We start from the raw sequence: 19,513 nt of genomic DNA on the forward strand, positions 1-19,513 counted from the left end.
CTTCTTGCTGACCCACACTTTTCTTCAATTGCTAAGTTTTTCTTAGAATAAACATGACTAGTTCGTTTTCAGAAAATGAAACTTGTTTGAAGATACACGAAAAACACAGCAAACAAGAAAAATAGCGATGAAAATAAAAACAGCTAAACGTAGTCAACGATGTCGAGGCCATTGGCGTTCTTTGTCGGTCAAAGGTACATATACGACTCCCATGAGTATTTTTCTTTGAATACTGCCATCTGATAATTTGTCTATTTGTTCTAGTTGTTGGTCACCGCCGGCTGGACCTACAGGTACTATGAGTCGGCCACCAACCTGAAATAAATTGGACAATCATTATTAAAACAACCATAACTGGCTGTAGACCAGGACTAATCTGTAAAAAAACGTGTATTTTTGGATGTGAGAGGTGGTATTCGGATTTTTGCAGATAAAGTTAGGTGACACCTTCAGTAATAATAATTGACTTATGCTCCTTCTCAAATATGCCTGGAACATTAATAAAAAAATTAAAATATTTAAACATTTCGAAAAACATCGATTTTTTTCTGCTTTATTTGCTTATAACTTTAAAACGATTCGTTTTGGAACAAAGTCATAGAGAAATAAAATAAAGATAATTGAATTTTGTATGATATACGACTGGTCAAAAATGTCTTAAGGTATTACCTTTTCTGCAATATAGCAATAAATATAAAATAAGGGGGCAAAATACGCCTGTATTCACCTACATATTTGACTGTTGTTATTGTATTGTATGTATGTAATAAGACCTGTTGTTATTCAATGTTTCTTAACCACTTTGGTGGCACTTAGAACCTTAGTAATTCGCTTAGAAAATTCTTATAACTTACTTAAATGGTCTACCAAATTTCATTAAAATCGACCAAATAGATATTGCATAATACATTTGCAATGTAAATGTTTTTAAAAAAGTTCAAATTTTTTAAAATCTTTCTGAACAAAAAGTAGACCATTTAGAAGTTGGCTAATTTTTTTACATATAAAGAGGTGCTCTACCTATCTAATACACTTTACATAATTAAAATCGGATTATTTAAGGGGCCTCAGCAATGTTTTAAAATTATAAACAATTTTTTGGCTTATAAACAAATATTAGCTTTGTTTAATAATAATAAAATTAATTTTTAGCAATTCAAATAATTAAAACCGGTATAATTTGACTTAAACTTTCAAATGCTGTCAGCAGAATTGCTATTTTATTTTTTAATCAAAAGTTATTCTCGTTCAAAAATTGCAATTTTTCGATTTTTTGAATGTTCCACCGCGTTTATCTCGAAAACTATGCACCCTACGAAAAAACTTGTAAGAACATTTTTTGCTTAGAATTACCCAAGAAATACAAAAAAGGTTTTATTTTGCGAAAAATCGATGTTATGCAATTCCTCAAGTTCTTTGTTTATAACAATCTTATCGACATCCGGATCAACTGTTACCCAAAAAATTCGTGTTTTACGGGTCAAAATACATAAAAAAAACTTGGGTAAGTCCATCTAAATAAAGGAGCCCGTAGCACCCCCTCCTGGACACAGCACTAATTTGTTTATAAGCCAAAAAATTGTTTATAACTTTAAAACATTGCTGAGGCTGCTTAAATAATCCGATTTCAATTCTGTAAAGTGCATTAGATAGGTGGAGTGGACAAATCGTTGTATGTTCTAGTTTTTGTTGTGCAAGATTAAAAAAAAAATAATTTTTAAAAAAAGTTTAGATTGCAAAATTATTATGCAAAATGTAGTAAGTCAATTTTAATGAAATTTGGTGGACGGTTTTAGCACATTACAAAAATTTTCTAAGCGAATTAGGAAGGTTCCAAGTGTCACCTAAGTGATGGAAAAACATCGAATAAGGACAGGCTTTTATATTTATTGCTATTTTGCAACAAGGGTGTTAAATTAAGACATTTTTAACCAATCGTATCTGATAGAAAATTTAATTTTTGTTTTATTCCTATACGACTTTGTTCCAAAATGAATTGTTTTAAAGTTATAAGCAAAGAAAGTAGAAAAAAAAACGAAATTTTTTGAAATTTTTAAATATTTTATTTTTTTTTATTAATGTTCCGGGCATATTTGAGAAGGAACATAAGTCAATTATTATTAACGAAGTTATCACCTAACTTTATCCGCAAAAATCTGAATGCCACCTCTCATATCCACCTAAAAACAGATCCTTCCTGGTCTACTGTAAGGGTTCGCCTTACACCATTTTGTGGTAAAAGGATTTTTTTTTTGAAAATATACACTGAGCAGAAAAATTCTGCAAATACACTGATGTCTCAAATTGGAGACATCAAAAATGTCCCATTTTTAAGGTGGTGCGTTAATTTTGCTGTTTAGTGTATATATAATTGCCTTTAAGAAAGCTTACTCATCCACAAATTGTGCAACCAGAGTTTGTTATCACGGATGAATGACTCTTCAATTTGAACCAGATTTTGCTAGATTGTAACTTTAATTTTGTATAAAATGAAAATTTGGATATTAATTTAAAATAGAAATTGTTGAATAAAAATAATCCTGGTAAAAAAGTAAACTGGTTCAATGATGATTTAAGGAAAATGCGTGAGAGACTTCAATTTATTATAGCAATAAATAGGATCCCGTTGCTGTACCTAGAAGTACCATTATTAAACTTAGAAAAGAGTACAGAAAAGCCATCAGACCTTCAAACATTAATGCAAATGATAGGTTTATAAAAATTCTGGTAGCTCTCAACAAGCTATGTGGAAACTTATTAAGGGTAACAAACAAAAATGTTGTCACTGATAATTCTAAACTCAAGGCAGATAGTTTTAATAATCACTTCCGCTCAACTAATGAGAGTAATAAATTTCTTAGCTAACTCTTGATGGCCATTTGAAGTGTATACCACAGGAAAATATCTTGTGTTTCAGTTTTCAGCCAGTGAACTATTCGCGGTGTGCAAGTACTTGGAAGGGATACGTGAAACGATCGTGCGCGAATAGCGGAGAAATATTGCAACTTTCTTAAATAATTCATATTGTCAATTGAAATTGTCAAATTGACGTACATTTCATATCTACTGTCATTGAAGGAGAAAAATTATATGTTGCTCCAAAATATTGATATGATATGCAATTATTATATAAAGGTAAATTTAATTAATTGTATTTTGCTTGCAGTACTGCATTTTAATAACTTATTTTATTTATTACATACAATTGTTTACGTTTTCATCACATAACCTGAATCTTATTTTTTCTTCTTATTATTTTTTTGGGCTATGGCCTTGACAATTATCCAGCAACCAGGACTAACGTAATTGGTCAATACAATTAAAAGTGCGAATAAAAGTGCAGAGCGTAGAAATATGTGTCGCTTTGCGCTACTTGCACGGTCCCAATAAGTGAAGTTGACTTAGCTATTTCAGAAATAAAAAATAGTAACAACAAAGATCCTGATGAATTTAACAAAAAAAAAATATTAAAACTACTAAAAATATAATTGTTCAACCTCAAACAACTTTAAGGTACTAGTACACTTTAGAAGACCAAAAATAATCATTTTTTTCAAGAATTTTTTTCTTAGAACCTGTATTAAAAATGAACATAAAACTTTTTTACATAGTAATATCTAACTCTTAGAGAGTACAAAAAATATATCTTTTTTCATTTATGCACGTGCACTAATATTGTAGAGGGCGCAAAAGTCAAGGCCTCGAAAAATGATGGCGGACAGTTAATCTCAGTATTGGGATATCTGAAACAAAAAAATCGTACTGCATTTGAAAATGGAAGGTTTCTTACGTGACAATTTACCACAATTTAGCCAAAAAATAAATATTTTTTAACCATGAAAACTGAAGAAAAACAATGGTAAATTGTCACGTAAGAGACCTTCCTTTTTCAAATGCCGTACGATTTTTTTTGTTTCAGAGATCCCAATCCTGAGATAATTGTCCGCCATCGGAACTACTTTTTTTCGAGGCCTCGACTTTGGCGCCCTCTACAATATTAGTGTACATGTATAAATGAAAAAAGATATATTTTTTGTATTCTCTAAGAGTTAGATATTAATATGTAAAAAGTTTTATGTTCATTTTTAATAAGGGTTCTAAGAAAAAAAATTTGAAAAAATGCTTATTTTTGGTCTTTTAAAGTGTACTAGTACCTTAATAAATCAATCAATAGCTTTTAATATTTATCCTCAAGTTTTCAAAACTGCAAAGGTAGTACCTCTGTTAAAGAATAAAGGATCTATTGATGATTACAACAATTATCGACCCATATTTTTGTTGCCCATCTTATCAGAAGTTTATGAACGAATTTTAGAAAGTCAAATTAATCTACATTTTGAATCTAATAAACTGTTTGCCATAAACCAGTACGGATTCCGAAAAAATGAAACAACAACTTTAGCTATTGATCATTTCACTCGCAATATTTTGAAATGGTTTGAAAAATATCTTGACACTCTTGCATCGTTTTTAGATCTTACTAAGACTTTCGATTATTTAAATATAATTAACTCAGGTGGATGGGACATATAGAACGAAGAAATCCAGAAGCAACTATCAAGAAAATCACCAAATGGAGACCAGTATCAGGCAGACCATGAAGAAGACCGAAAACAAGATGGCAGAACCAGATAATTGCAGACCTTTAGAACATGGGAGTTAGAAAATGGACCACCATAAGCAAAAACAGGAACGAATGGAGAAATATTGTAGAAGACTACAAGTCACACAACCAATCATAAAATCAAAAAGTTAATGCGGACTGATTTCCCACAACAAATAAATGAGAATGAGAAGAGCTCAAAGAGAGCGGCAATCATTCCACTAGGAGTGTTGATGCCATGATGATCGTGATGAAATATAATTATAGTATAAAACTCCACCTACCTTTAATTGATCTACTAACTGTTGTGGTAGTGTAGGGGCTGCAGCTCCTACATGGATGGCATCATAAGGTCCTAGCTGAGCATAGCCCTGTCTTCCATCTCCCACCAACAATTGAACTCTGTTTGATTCCAACAAATCTGTATTCGCTGCCTGGATGTTATTCCTTGACATGTCCACCAATTCAGTTAAATGATCTATACCAACAGCAATCCTACAAAAATATAAAACAAAGAAAGTTACACAGGCTGCGTTCAGACGACCTCCGTGGCTGAAAAGCTGATTCAGCAGTAGAGTTCAGCCGCCTTAATGACAAACCACGCTGTCAGCCTCACTCACGCCTCAATGTACGCCGCTGTTAGATTTACTAAACGTATTTTATTTTGTAAGTCAAAATGAGACAGGAACTAAAATTTGAATTATTTATCGACAGGTCGTGAATGCAATTACAGATTCCCTTGTCGAGTACAGTAATACCCCGAACTTACGTGATAGGTGGGACCGAGCGATAATCGCGTAAGTCGAATTCGCGTAAGTCGGGGTATAATTTCGTATATGTATGTCTTTTTACAGCGTCGAGAATTTTTTCCTTGTCCTTTATACAAATAATTATTCTGACCGTCGATTCCGATAGATCAAACTTCTTTGACAATTCACAAAATTTCATTTTTGATTCAAAATCTTTAATTACGTTAAGTTTACATTCCAAAGATAACGTTTTTCTTTTCTTATTTGATATAGGCGGATCAGTTTTACTTCCTTTGTATGACATTCAAGTCTTTTTAGATATAAAACAAAAAATCCCTTTATAAAATTAACAAACACCCACTCCATTAAACAAAACTGTAAATAAGAAATTTCTAATACAAAATAAAATCGCTGATTCCGTGTGAAAAGTCCAAACATGTATAACATTGGATGAGCAATAGTGTGTGGGTGGTAATTCTATCTCGTCGATAACTAAACGATCGTGTGGCGCTCAAATAATGAATCGACAAGATTTTAAAATCGCTTATCAAATAACAAATCCACAAGATTTGAAAATCGCGTAACTCTGGGTTCGCGTAAGTCGGGGTAGCGTAAGTCGGGGTAGCGTAAGTCGAGGTATTACTGTACTTCATCACTCTGTTCTGCTTTATTTTTCCATCTTAAAAAGCGCAGAGGATAAATAATTCGAATTTTAGTTCCTACATAATTTTGACTAACGAGTCATAGATGGTGCTAGTTGCATCTTTTGTAATTATTTTAATGATTACACCGAAAGGATGAAAAGATTTGATTCTAGTTCCGTGCTTCTACACAGGTGCTCTGATGAGAATTTAAATTCGAGATACACATAAGCACATAGTACACTCACCGGCACAAAATTCCGCCACCCAAAATTTTTGATTAACTTTGACAATCTATAACTTTATTATTTGTACTCCGATTTTCAAGATTCTTGCATCGGTTTGTAGGTACATTTATTGATATCGTTTTTTTATTTTTCCGGTAACAAAAATCTTTTGCTTAGATGGCATGATCATTATACGGGGTGAATGGAAGCGTTGTTTTTTCTCCTAACTTTAAAAAATTGGAGGGCTGATTTTGTTTCATCCTCCTTTTGTATTATCCTGGAGCTATTACTAAGGTTTTGTTTTTTGAATTATTCGAATATCTCTTTTGTTGTAAGAGCTGTAAATAAAAACACTGCTTTGAAGGTTTATATAATTTAACAAAACAAAATTAACAACAAAACAATTCAATAGTGAGTATGTCCACCTCTTGCAGCAACGACTGCTCGCAATCTGTTTAGCATCGAATAAAGATGTGTTATCCTTGCCTGGGGAATAGCCCCATATTCCTCTACCAGGGCCATAACTGTTCCAAATTTTCTGGAGGCCTAGGATGATGGCGAATAGCTTTTTTAATTCATCCCATAAATGCTCAATAGGATTAAGATCTGGGATGCATGCGGGCCATTCTTCTCTTATCAATCCAACATCTTTTATGAGTCAATCAGTGTTTTTATTTCCAAAAAATGGTACAGCTCTTACAAAAAAAGAGATATTCGGATGATTCAAAAAACAAAATATTAGTGATACCTCCAGGATAACATGACAGGACTATGAAACAAAATCAGCTATTCCATTTTTCCACAGAATTTTTTTAAGTTAGGAGAAAATAAAACGTTTCCGTTCACCCCTGTATAATGGCATGCAAGCAATTTTTTTTTGTAACCGGAATAATACCAAGCGATATCAATACATGTACCTACAAACTGGTGCAAGAATCTTGAAAATCGGAGCACAAATAATAAAGTTATAAATTGTCAAAATCAAAAATTTTGGGTGGCGGAATTTTGTGCTGGTGAGTGTAGATACATACTCTATTCTGTAACCAAATCTGAATCATCTTTACTTTTAGTTTATTTTATTTCCTCTGGATAAACCCTTTGAGCATGCGTGGTACCCAATAACAAGTTTAGATTTTTTTAAGTTTTTTATTAAAAATTTCGATTGATCTAAAAAATGGATTTACAGTGGAATAAGGGAACTTCTTCATGGCATATTATACAGTATGTAAATCGTTCAGTTGGACATAGGTAACATACATTATATATATTTAGATAGAGGAAAGTAACCAAATATGGAATAGTGCCCTAATATGGAATTCCTTGATTTCTCCGAAAATATAAGTTGAAAGCGCACTACAAGACCATCCTCTATTTCAGTCGCTCTCTTTATTATCGTACTCACACCTCTGTGTCAGATGCGCAAACGATACGTGTCTGACAGGCTCGTTTTGTTTTATCCTCTTGCGAAAATTTCAAAGGTAAATATATTCAACGAGTATTATTGGTTATTATGCATGAATACAGACTTGTTATGCTATTGCGTATATCAATAGTCCCTTTATTTTGATATTTTATGACCTTCTGTAATTAAAACATTACGACTTAAAAAAATGTTGATACTAGTTTGAACTAATGTACAAATCCAAATATGGACAGTCGTTGGTGCCTAATTATGGAATAGTGGATTAAGTGTAAGTGGGCTCATTATGACTGTGCTGGTCCCGAGTTTCATATATGGATCTGTGATATCTGCAAGTGAATTAAGCTACTTCTTTCATTTTTCACAATTTTCTTATTTAAATTTATTTGATCTCAGATGTTTAGGTCTATTTTTGTTATTGATATGTTGGTTTATGCCTATATTCCATATATGGGTACCTGTTCCATATTTGGTTACTTATTTGGGATTTTGTTTTTTTGTTCGATTTTTTTTTTGTTAATTAAGATATTTAATAGAAGGCTTTTAATTACTATATAAAAATGTATGACTGATGTGTCATAACATTAAATTGTTTTTATTTCTATAAAGGTATTATTTTATATCCCTAAAACAAAATGGTATTCCATAATTGGCGACTTTCCTCTACATAAATACATACATTGTATTATATTGAGACAATTGTGGCAACTGAGCTCTCTCGATGACAATATGTTTGTTAGCATTAAGGGGCATTAATCTCAAAATTGACAACTCATTTCGACACTGACACAAATAAACGTCAAAATATGACAATGTAGGAGCTAAATATTTTTGGCCTAAGGGAATGGGAAAACTGTTAGTTTCTAAATTAGTTTTTAAATAAAAAATATTTTAAAAATTAAAGTAAAATTCGTAACTTATTAAACTTTGTTTTTGATTTATTTATGGACAGCCTTGCTTCAGAACTCACTCATTCTATTCGTTCTTACAGCTCTATTGCACCAAAATCTCGTACTCAAACAGAAGCTTCAACTAACACAGTTAGCGCAGTTGCCACAATTCTCTCAATGTATATTCCCTATGTCCAGCTGAACGATTTACGTACTGTATTTTAATGCTGTGTTGGTTAAAATTATAAACTAAAAAGTTTTTCATTCAACTTTTTTAAGTAAACATAAAACTAACGAAATCTGACGACAAAATGTTTAAAAATTAACAACTCCTCTTTTAATTTGTTTAAACATTTCGGACAAATCTCATTGTTATGTAAATACTTCAAAAATAATACAGTAAAATTTTCAAAAGGAAATATTTACAGCGACCAAAGATACAGTGAGTGAAATTTGAAAAATCATCAAAATTGATTTTTAGCGTTTTTGCATAAAATTTGATTTTTGAACATGTTCCACCAATTCTAGATAAAAATAAACTTTATATTCGGACTCAGCGACCTTGAAAACATAAATAATGACCAAAATTGGCCATTCACCTGAAAGTTGATTTTTGTGGTCGGTATAACGTCGTTTTAGGGGCGGCTGCCGCTCGCCTATTATAGAGAAGAGAGAGTATACTGTAGTAGAATATAACCAAGAAAACATTTACCTACCCTTTCTCCCCCATCATAATGGCCATACAAGCTGTAAGGTACCCACTGCCTGAACCAACATCCAAAGCTCTCGTACCATTGACTAAATTGTCTTTTAATAATTCCAAGGCATGGGCATGCATGTGTGGGGCACTGATTGTAACTCCATATCCTATACCTTGTGGGGCATCCATATACGGACTTGTTTTTGAGTAGTTCCCTCTGTCAACTGCTAGCATCGCGTTTTCAACAGCATCTGATTTTATAATACCATTTGCTATAAGAAAAAGAACAATGAAGTTAGTTGAAGCGGGTTGCCCACGTTTTCTCAACTGTCATCAATACGACTAACTTCATGAGTAACTTTGATACGAGAATTATAAAAAAAAATATGCATTGAAATCCAGATCCCGTAATTTTCTGAGCGTTATTGGGATAAACCGTAATCGTACCCCCTCCTAACTCTAACTGCCAAAGTGTCATGGCCGCCGTCGGGACCTATTGTGCTGACATTTACAATGTTTACATATAGAAAAGTTTGTTTTTTTCTGCTTATAATGCCGTTTTCTAAAGATATTAGTGAACAAAATCGATTTGCTAACAATATTTAATATATTTTAAATGTGCTAAAATTGGATTCAACAGCAAAAGTCGCATAAATAACATATAAATAACGAATTTGTTCACCTATTACAAATGGGGTTATGTGGTTGTAACTGTTTATTTTGGGAATAAAATGAAAATGATCAATTAAACGACTGGAAAACTGTAAGTATTACAATTAAAACATGTTTATCCTATCACAAGAGTTCACTTCATTTTAAGAAAGCTAATTATTATTATACAATAGACATTTATAAACTGCCATGTACTTTTAAGGTTACTTTTGATCTGTTTTCAAAGCTTATGATTAAATGTTACCTCTTTATTAATTAGATTATCCAACAAAAGATGCATGATTAAGGCCAAATGCAATTCCTTTGCTAAAGTCATAAAAAAAGTACCAATACAGTTAAAAAAATTATTTTAAAAAGGTCTCTCAAAAGACATGAAAATATACAACAACTCAAAAAACTAGAGAATGTAAAGAAAGCCAGGTTATTGGAAATGGAATTCCTGTTTAATTGAAAGCCAGTAAACTATCCAAGACTTTTCAGAATCAAATGTGTCAACTTGTAAAAACGATTCTTCTGAAATTTTTAGTAAAAACCAGATTATCCTCAAGAAAAATTCTGTTTAAGTGAGACTCAAAGTCATATTTGTGAATGTGTCATCTTTGAATGAAACAATTTTTTTCTCTATCTCTATCAGCGAGGTTCCTACAGCCTCTGCCGCTTCTCGCATTTCGACCGCCATCGTTTTCTGTCCATCCATTCGTCATCTTTGATGGCTCTATCTTTCATGATGTGCCGTACATTTTCTTCCCAGGCAACTGAAGGTCTTCCCCTTCTTCTTCTTTGGTGTGGTATGTAATTTAAAGCTTTCTTTGGCCATCTATCTTCATTCATTCGTTTCACGTGACCATACCACACTAGTTGTCTAGTTTCAATTTTATCTACACTGGAATATACAGTATGTGTCCTCCTTCTAATATCTTCATTCCTGATGTGATCTTTTTTAGATATACCACACGCTCTCCTTAGATAATCCATTTCTACTACTTCTATTCTTTTCCTATCTTTTTTTGTCATCTGCCAAACTTCTGCCCCATAAGTCATAATAGGCTCTACCAAGGTACGATAGATTGTCAATTTCGTTTCTTGCCTTATATCTTTAGACCACAGTAGAGAGCTCAGAATGTTTACCGCTTTTTTGCCCTGCTGCGTTCTCTTTTCGATGTCTCTTTTGGTAGTGCCTTCTTTAGATATTATAGATCCGAGATATTTATATTCATTACATCTTTTCGTGGTTCTAATTTCTAACTCTGGATCTTCTTCATCATCCCCTATTTTAAGATACTCTGTCTTTGACATATTCATATTGAGGCCCCATTTTTCATATTCTTTCTTTAGTTTTCTAAACATGTAGTCCATGTCTTCCTCATCATTCGCTACGACTACCTGATCATCTGCAAAAAACAAAGTTGTTAGACATTTACCACCGCCTATGTCTATTCCCATTCCGGATACTTGTTTCCTCCACTGCTCTAGCGATGATTGAATATATATTTTAAATAAAGTCGGAGACAGACAACATCCTTGTTTAAGTCCCTTTGATATAGGGAATGAGTCAGATATAAAGTTTCCTTCTTTAACGACACTTCTTGCATTTTTGTATATATTTGCGATAGCATCCACATACTCTCTACTGAGACCTACCTTCGTCAATGTTTGAAACAGTTTTTTCAAAGGTACCGTATCGTATGCCTTCTCCAAATCTACAAACAATAGGTGGGTAGATAGATTCCTTGCCTTCCGTTTTTCTATTACCTGCTGCAGAACAAATATATTATCAGTGCACGATCTTCCTGCACGAAATCCACTTTGTTCTTCCATGTCTTCGTATTCTGATTCTATTCTTTTTTTTATTATTCGACCGTACAACCTCCCTACTGAGCTGGTAACAGTTATTCCTCTATAATTAGAGCATATGCATACCTAAACAATTAAATGTATGGATCTAATTAAAAACAATGCTGAATCAAGTACAGTTACAGAAATACAATCCTTTGAACTTCTAAATGTGATTGTTGAAAGTGTTGAAATAGCTACTGCATAGGGATTCGAAAGGGATAGACTTGTTATGAACGCACTTGATCATGTACTTCTTACTGTTATAAAGTTGAAACAAAACTTATTTTATGCTTTTTTAATCAGTCACTTTTAATTGTGTATCAACTTTACATCGTGCAAAAATTGCTAAAAATGCAAACATTATATTTATTTTCTGTGTTACATTGGATAGTATGATTGAATGTCTTCCTCTTTTAGATAGTGAAGTGAAGAACATCTTGAAGTTCCAATGATGTTTCAAGATGAGGTAAATCGAAATAATTGTATGTTAGAAGGACAGAGAATATGAAGAAATGTTATTGCTGCATATTTAGTGTAGTGAAATACAAACTTCAAACATTATAATATATTTTTTGATTTCAAACATTTCATATGATTATGAAAGAACATCTTTCTTTTTAAAACAATGAAGAAGTGAAGAACATAATAAAGTTCCAACGAAAATGATTCCAGATGAGGAAAATCGAAATAATGGTTGTATGTTACATGTATAGAGAATACGAAGAAATGTTATTGCTGCAAACTTAGTGTAGTGAATTAAAAACTTATTGTCAAATACAAATCAATTTATTTCATACTTTTATAATATATAGTGATATAATTTTATATGTGTTCAAATAAAAATATTAATAAATAAAATACAATAAACACAAATCATGTATATCTTACAATGAATTACAAAATCAAAAATTAATTACAAAAATATCAAAATAAATCTAAAATATTAAAAAGTTACATATAATTTTTATAGTACCTACATACTTTGGTTGGTACTCTAATAATTTGGAGATCCATTAAAGTTTGTAGATGGAAATTGCAGGTATCTAAAAAATATAATAATATAAAGTAACTCAACAATCTCTTTTTAATTAGGGTAGCAGTTGATAAAGATGACCCTTGCTCGGGAAATCAAATGTATCTAAAAAAAAATTAAGTAACAGCTTTCTAACAAAACAATCTTAGCACTAAACGGAAACAAAGATACTGGTAAGTATTAAAACATTTTTTGAAAAATCTTTCTGAAAGTGAAAATAAAGACTACTCTCTATGGGAACAACTAAAACTGGGCATGCTTTACAAAAAAATGTATCCAGAACAAACTTCTTCTCTATAAGGCAATACTACGACAAGTCTGGATGTACAGGATTTAATTCTGGGGAACTGCCAGTAACACATAATATGCAAAAACTATTAAGATTCTAATCCGAAGTCTTTTATGATGTCCGATGTTTTTAGTACCACTACCAAATATCATGCTAAACTGAAAATTATAGGGTAAAAATCTGTCTGATCACCCAAACTTTTAAAAGCTGGATGCTTATCTGATCTAGTCCAGAGGCTGGTTTCGGTATTGCAGCTATAAAATACTTAAATAGTAAGCATGGAAATTTTTATTATGGTCCGCCTTGAGGCAAACTAGGGTACTAGAGGGTTAAGAAAAGTTACAGATCTCTACACCACTGGAAAGTAGATAGTAGTTACTAATTTGTAAAAAAGTCAGAAATATGGTAATGTAGACTAAATTAATATAAATATGTAAAGAGTTCTCACCCCTGAGTGTAGTTCCCACTGTGTCATTTTTTATATCTGTCATATTGTTATAATGATAACAGATTGCATTAAAGTTAAAATAAAAAAGAATTAAAGAAGTTCATAAAAATATTCTATTTTTGAAAAAATATTTAAGTGCTTAAATACTTTTTTAGATAAAATATACATAAAATTTATTTTTTCTACAACCGTGTTAAAAATGCAACTTTCAGCACTCTATACAAGCGTTAAAAACGCTACCTTAAGGCACTAGTGCTTTAAAAATTTTATGGCACTGCAGTTCGTATTGACTGTATAGGCAATTTTGATGTAATGTCAAAAAAATATAAAAATGGAATGTCAGTTCAAGTAATAGTTATTTATGATATAAGTGTTAAAAGTACACATTTAAGGCACGCATGTGAAAGTTTGCAGAATGAGCGATAGCGAGTTCTGCAATTCACATGAGTGCCTTAAAAATGTACTTTTTAACACGCATATCATACAATATTTTTTCTACAAACGTAATTACAGGACAATATCTACAAAAACTTTTACTTGAACTTGACTGACATTCCATTTTTATATTTTTGTGACATTACATCAAAATTGTCTATACGGTCAATACGAATTGCAGTGCCATAAAAATTTTAAAGCACTTGTGCCTTAAAGTAGCATTTTTAATGCTCTTATGGAGTGCTAAAAATTGAGTGCGAGTTCTGCAATTCACATGAGTGCCTTAAAAATGTACTTTTTAACACGCATATCATACAATATTTTTTCTACAAACGTAATTACAGGACAATATCTACAAAAACTTTTACTTGAACTTGACTGACATTCCATTTTTATATTTTTGTGACATTACATCAAAATTGTCTATACGGTCAATACGAATTGCAGTGCCATAAAAATTTTAAAGCACTTGTGCCTTAAAGTAGCATTTTTAATGCTCTTATGGAGTGCTAAAAATTGAATTTTTAACACGGCTGTAGAAAAAAGTTTTTGTAGATATTACTCTGTAATTACGTTTACAGAAAAAATATTGTATGATATGTGTGTTAAAAAGTACATTTTTAAGGCACTCATGTGAATTGCAGACTTTCACATGCGTGCCTTAAATGTGTACTTTTAACACTTATATCATAAATAACTATTAAAAAACTAACAGAAAATAGTAAAAATATTTGATTGAGCATAAGTAAAAAAGTCACTCTCTCAACCAATAAACATTTGTGATTAAAATTAATATACTTAATTGATTATAATATGAATGTGTTCTTGTAGAGTTTCATATAATAATTTCCATTTGACTAAAGAGACACAAGCTGGAATACTTAGGTCAATAATACTTAGGTATGAAACACCCTAAAAAATATGAACTTTTGCATTTGATAATTCAGAGAAAGATCCAAGGTAAATGTGGTTCTGGTAGAATCTCACAATCATAGCTGAACAATCTAAGACCATAGTATGGAAAATCGACTCCATCATCATTAGTTAGAGCTGCTGTCAATAAAGCCACAATAGTGAATATGGTAGCCAATATGATATCCAACAATTGATAACAGTCATGGAACTAAAAAATGTATTATTTCAAAGTGTTTATGGGATAAAATTAGTAAGAGTGACATGATACCTAACAAAAATTTGATTCAGAAGATTTAACATAAAACTTGTAATTCTCTTATACTAAACTCACAATAAAGATGCACCAGAAATAAACAACCCAAGACATGTTGAATGATACAAATATATCATGATTTACAATGTATAAACTTTGTAAATCATGATTTGTGAGTGCTCCTCATAACATTCATCATGTCTTGTGTTTGTTTCTTTCTAGTGCATCTTTATTGTGATTTTAGTATTATAATTATATACAGTGTGTCCACGGTTGGGGTGCCCAAGAGGAAAAACTTTTTTATTTTCAATTTTAGCGAAAAATGTCATTATTGATAAAAAGTTTTGCTTGTTCTAAAACCCCATAAAACGAAATAAAATTCAAGTTTTTTAAATCCTGCTTAATTTTGTAGCCAATTTTATGTAAATCCCTATTTTATGTAAATTTTTGCACTAAGTTTGAAATCTTAACAATAATCTAGTGTTGCCAAGCCACAATGTAGCTTAGTAACTATCAACTTCGATAAATCATTTGCGAATTGTCAATTTTTTTGACAATGTTAAGCTATCAATAAAGAATTTATCTAGTGATAAATTTCATTATTAAAATTGTTGTATTAATAATTATTTAATTAATAAATAATTGGATGATTCAAGGAGAACGACAAAGTCTGGCTTCGTAATCCAGAGAAGTGAAAGGGTTGTTCTCCCAAGTTATTATTGTTACAATTTCGAACTTAGTGCAAAAATTTATAGGGATTTACATAAAATTGGCTAAAAAAATAAGCAGGATTTGAAAAACTTGAATTTTAGTTCATTTTATGGGGTTTTAGAACAAGCAAAAGTTTTTATCAAGAATGACATTTTTCGCTAAAATTGAAAATAAAAAAGTTTTTCCTCTTGGGCACCCCATCCGTAGACACACGGTATTACTATTTTTATAATAAAAAGATTATAATTTATAAAATGTGATGCTGTATATGATTTCAAATATTAATCTTTTCTATTACCATACAAAAAAAAATATTGCCTTTACTCAAAAACATTTTATTTATCATAAAATTTTTAAAGATATATTTAAAAAGTTCATAAATATTAATATTAATTTATACAAAAACATTAAATATTTTAGTTTTACTGGTTTATGGCTGTAAGGTGTCTCTGAATATTTTTCACTCTTTTATAAGATGTTTCGAAAATTGAAATATCTCTGAAAGTTTTTAATATTTAAAATCAGTTTTCATAAATTTATCATCGGTTAATATTAGAGATCTTAAGTTCACAGTGGCACAAACAACTGAAAATATCTTCTGCAAGTGGAAGAAGACTAACATACATTTTACATACATTAATTGTTTTTATTTATTTGGTTGGATCTATCTATGTGTACTCAAGCTTTAGCTATCTTCATTGTAAGAATTTTAAGTTTAGCGTGATATTTGGTAGTGGTACTAAAAAAATCGGACATCATGAAAGACTTTGGATTGGAATCTTTGTAGTCTTTGCATATTATGTGTTACTGGCAGTTCCCCAGAATTAAATCCTGTACATCCAGACTTGTAGTAGTATTGCCTTATAGAGAAGAAGTTTGTTCTGGATACATTTTTTTGTAAAGCATACCCAGTTTTAGTTGTTCCCATAGAGAGTAGTCTTTATTTTCACTTTCAGAAAGATTTTTCAAAAAATGTTTTAATACTTACCAGTATCTTTGTTTCCGTTTAGTGCTAAGATTGTTTTGTTAGAAAGCTGTTACTTAATTTTTTTTAGATACATTTGATTTCCCGAGCAAGGGTCATTCATCTTTATCAACTGCAACCCTAATTGAAAAGAGATTGTTGAGTTACTTTATATATTTTTTAGATACCTGCAATTTCCATCTACAAACTTTAATGGATTTCCAAATTATTAGAGTACCAACCAAAGTATGTAGGTACTATAAAAATTATGGGTTACTTTTTAATATTTTAGATTTATTTTGATATTTTTGTAATTAATTTTTGATTTTGTAATTCATTGTAAGATATACATGATTTGTGTTTATTGTATTTTATTTATTAATATTTTTATTTGAACACATATAAAATTGTACCACTATATATTATAAAAGTATTAAATAAATTGATTTGTATTTGACAGTAAGTTTTTAATTCACTACACTAAGTTTGCAGCAATAACATTTCTTCGTATTCTCTATACACGTAACATACAACCATTATTTCGATTTTCCTCATCTGGAATCATTTTCGTTGGAACTTTATTATGTTCTTCACTTCTTCATTGTTTTAAAGAGGAAGATGTTCTTTCATAATCATATGAAATGTTTGAAATAAAAAAATATATTATAATGTTTGAAGTTTGTATTTCACTACACTAAGTATGCAGCAATAACATTTCTTCGTATTCTCTGTCCTTCTAACATACAACCATTATTTCGATTTATCTCATCTTGAAACATTATTGGAACTTCAAGATGTTCTTCACTTCACTATCTAAAAGAGGAAGACATTCAATCATAGTATCCAATGTAACACAGAAAATAAATATAATGTTTGCATTTTAGCAATTTTTGCACGATGTACCACGTAAAGTTGATACACAATTAAAAGTGACTGATAAGAAAGCATAAAATAAGTTTTGTTTCAACTTTATAACAGTAAGAAGTACATGATCAAGTGCGTTCATAACAAGTCTATCCCTTTCGAATCCCTATGCAGTAGCTATCTCGACACTTTTAACAATCACATTTAGAAGTTCAAAGGATTGTATTTCTACTGTACTTGATTCAGCATTGTTTTTAATTAGATCCAAACATTTATTTGTTTAGGTAAAAAATTTGTTTCATTCAAAGATGACACATTCACAAAATTATATTTATATATATGACTTTGAGTTTCACTTAAAACAGAATTTTTGTTGAGGATAATCTGGTTTTTACTAAAAATGTCAGAAGAATCGTTTTACAAGTTGACACATTTGATTCTGAAAAGTCTTGGATAGTTTACTGGCTTTCAATTAAACAGGAATTCCATTTCCAATAACCTGGCTTTCTTTACATTCTCTAGTTTTTTGAGTTGTTGTATAATTTTCATGTCTTTTGAGAGACCTTTTTAAAATAAATTTTTAAACTGTATTTGTACTTTTTTTATGACTTTAGCAAAGGAATTGCATTTGGCCTTAATCATGCATCTTTTGTTGGCAAATCTAATTAATAAAGAGGTAACATTTAATCATAAGCTTTGAAAACAGATCAAAAGTAACCTTAAAAGTTGGCAGTTTATAAATGTCTATTGTATAATAATAATTAGCTTTCTTAAAATGAAGTGAACTCTTGTGATAGGATAAACATGTTTTAATTGTAATACTTACAGTTTTCCAGTCGTTTAATTGATCATTTTCATTTTATTCCCAAAATAAACAGTTACAACCACATAACCCCATTTGTAATAGGTAAACAAATTCGTCATTTATATGTTATTTATGCGACTTTTGCTGTTGAATCCAATTTTAGCACATTTAAAATATATTAAATATTGTTAGCAAATCGATTTTGTTCACTAATATCTTTAGAAAACGGCATTATAAGCAGAAAAAAACAAACTTTTCTATATGTAAACATTGTAAATGTCAGCACAATAGGTCCCGACGGCGGCCATGACACTTTGGCAGTTAGGAAGGGGTACGATTACGGTTTATCCCAATAGTGAGTACAAAGACATACATATTTCTTTTTTCGTAATTACAGCTTCAATTTACTGTACACCTCTCGTAGACTCTGCTGATAAGGTAGAGTCGTGTTGAGAAAACCTGGCGTGCCCAGTTGAACCCACCATGACTCACACAGAAGCACAAGTATGAGTTCAAAATCAATTGACATGTCCCTTCCAGATAACTAAAGGGCTAAAAAAGCGAGAGGGGCTGGCACCATTTCTGTTAAATAGACGTAGAGAATATGTCATCAGAAAAATGTCTGTAAACCTACAAAAATTATTGTTTAACCCGCGAGCAGTTGCGCAGTTAGAAAAAATCTAACATTTTATCCTTTTTTTCGTGATAACTTGATGAAAAATTTTGCAACATAACTTTCCACTTGAAGTGCCTCGAGGAAGGGTGTAGTAATGTGTAGGTTTATTTTTTTTCTTCTTCTTCATGAAATTTATGGCTTTGGTGAGAAAAAATTAGCTTTAATAATTGTTAGAAGTAATATTTCTAACATTACAAGTAAATAAAAATACTATAACATAAAGATTTGTTGTAAAGTCGCGTCTAAATTCGTATTGTTAGACAACATCTAACATGCGACCGATTACGTGACAGAATAGAGCGCAACTGTTCACAGGTTAATAAATGAAAGCACATTGTAATGTGCATATATGATGTAAACTTGATGGGAAGAACTGCAAGAG

At 31.0% G+C, this 19,513-nt stretch overlaps 1 protein-coding gene and 2 long non-coding RNA genes across 3 annotated transcripts in view; 1 reads left to right on the plus strand and 2 right to left on the minus strand.

The window, feature by feature from the left end:
- LOC114327144 (protein-L-isoaspartate(D-aspartate) O-methyltransferase) overlaps positions 1 to 19,513 on the minus strand; it is a 39,912-nt gene that overhangs the window by 3,500 nt on the left and 16,899 nt on the right. The window contains exons 2-4 of the mRNA XM_028275662.2: positions 9,247 to 9,502; positions 4,888 to 5,098; positions 1 to 315 (exon numbers count right to left, since the gene is read on the minus strand). The exon at positions 1 to 315 is cut by the window's left edge and continues 3,500 nt beyond it. Of these exons, the coding sequence (XP_028131463.1) occupies positions 154 to 315; positions 4,888 to 5,098; positions 9,247 to 9,502 (629 nt within the window). The 3' untranslated portion in view covers positions 1 to 153. The remainder of the gene's footprint in view (positions 316 to 4,887; positions 5,099 to 9,246; positions 9,503 to 19,513) is intronic.
- On the plus strand, positions 9,553 to 12,611 carry LOC126881782 (uncharacterized). Its single transcript, XR_007696987.1, has 2 exons — positions 9,553 to 9,993; positions 12,156 to 12,611. It is a non-coding gene; the product is annotated as an uncharacterized LOC126881782 (long non-coding RNA).
- On the minus strand, positions 12,503 to 18,815 carry LOC126881783 (uncharacterized). Its single transcript, XR_007696988.1, has 2 exons — positions 18,477 to 18,815; positions 12,503 to 17,599 (listed from the first exon to the last, which is right to left on the minus strand). It is a non-coding gene; the product is annotated as an uncharacterized LOC126881783 (long non-coding RNA).

Source organism: Diabrotica virgifera, chromosome 3 (genome assembly GCF_917563875.1).
Source record: "Diabrotica virgifera virgifera chromosome 3, PGI_DIABVI_V3a".
NCBI classification, from domain to species: Eukaryota; Metazoa; Arthropoda; class Insecta; order Coleoptera; family Chrysomelidae; genus Diabrotica; species Diabrotica virgifera.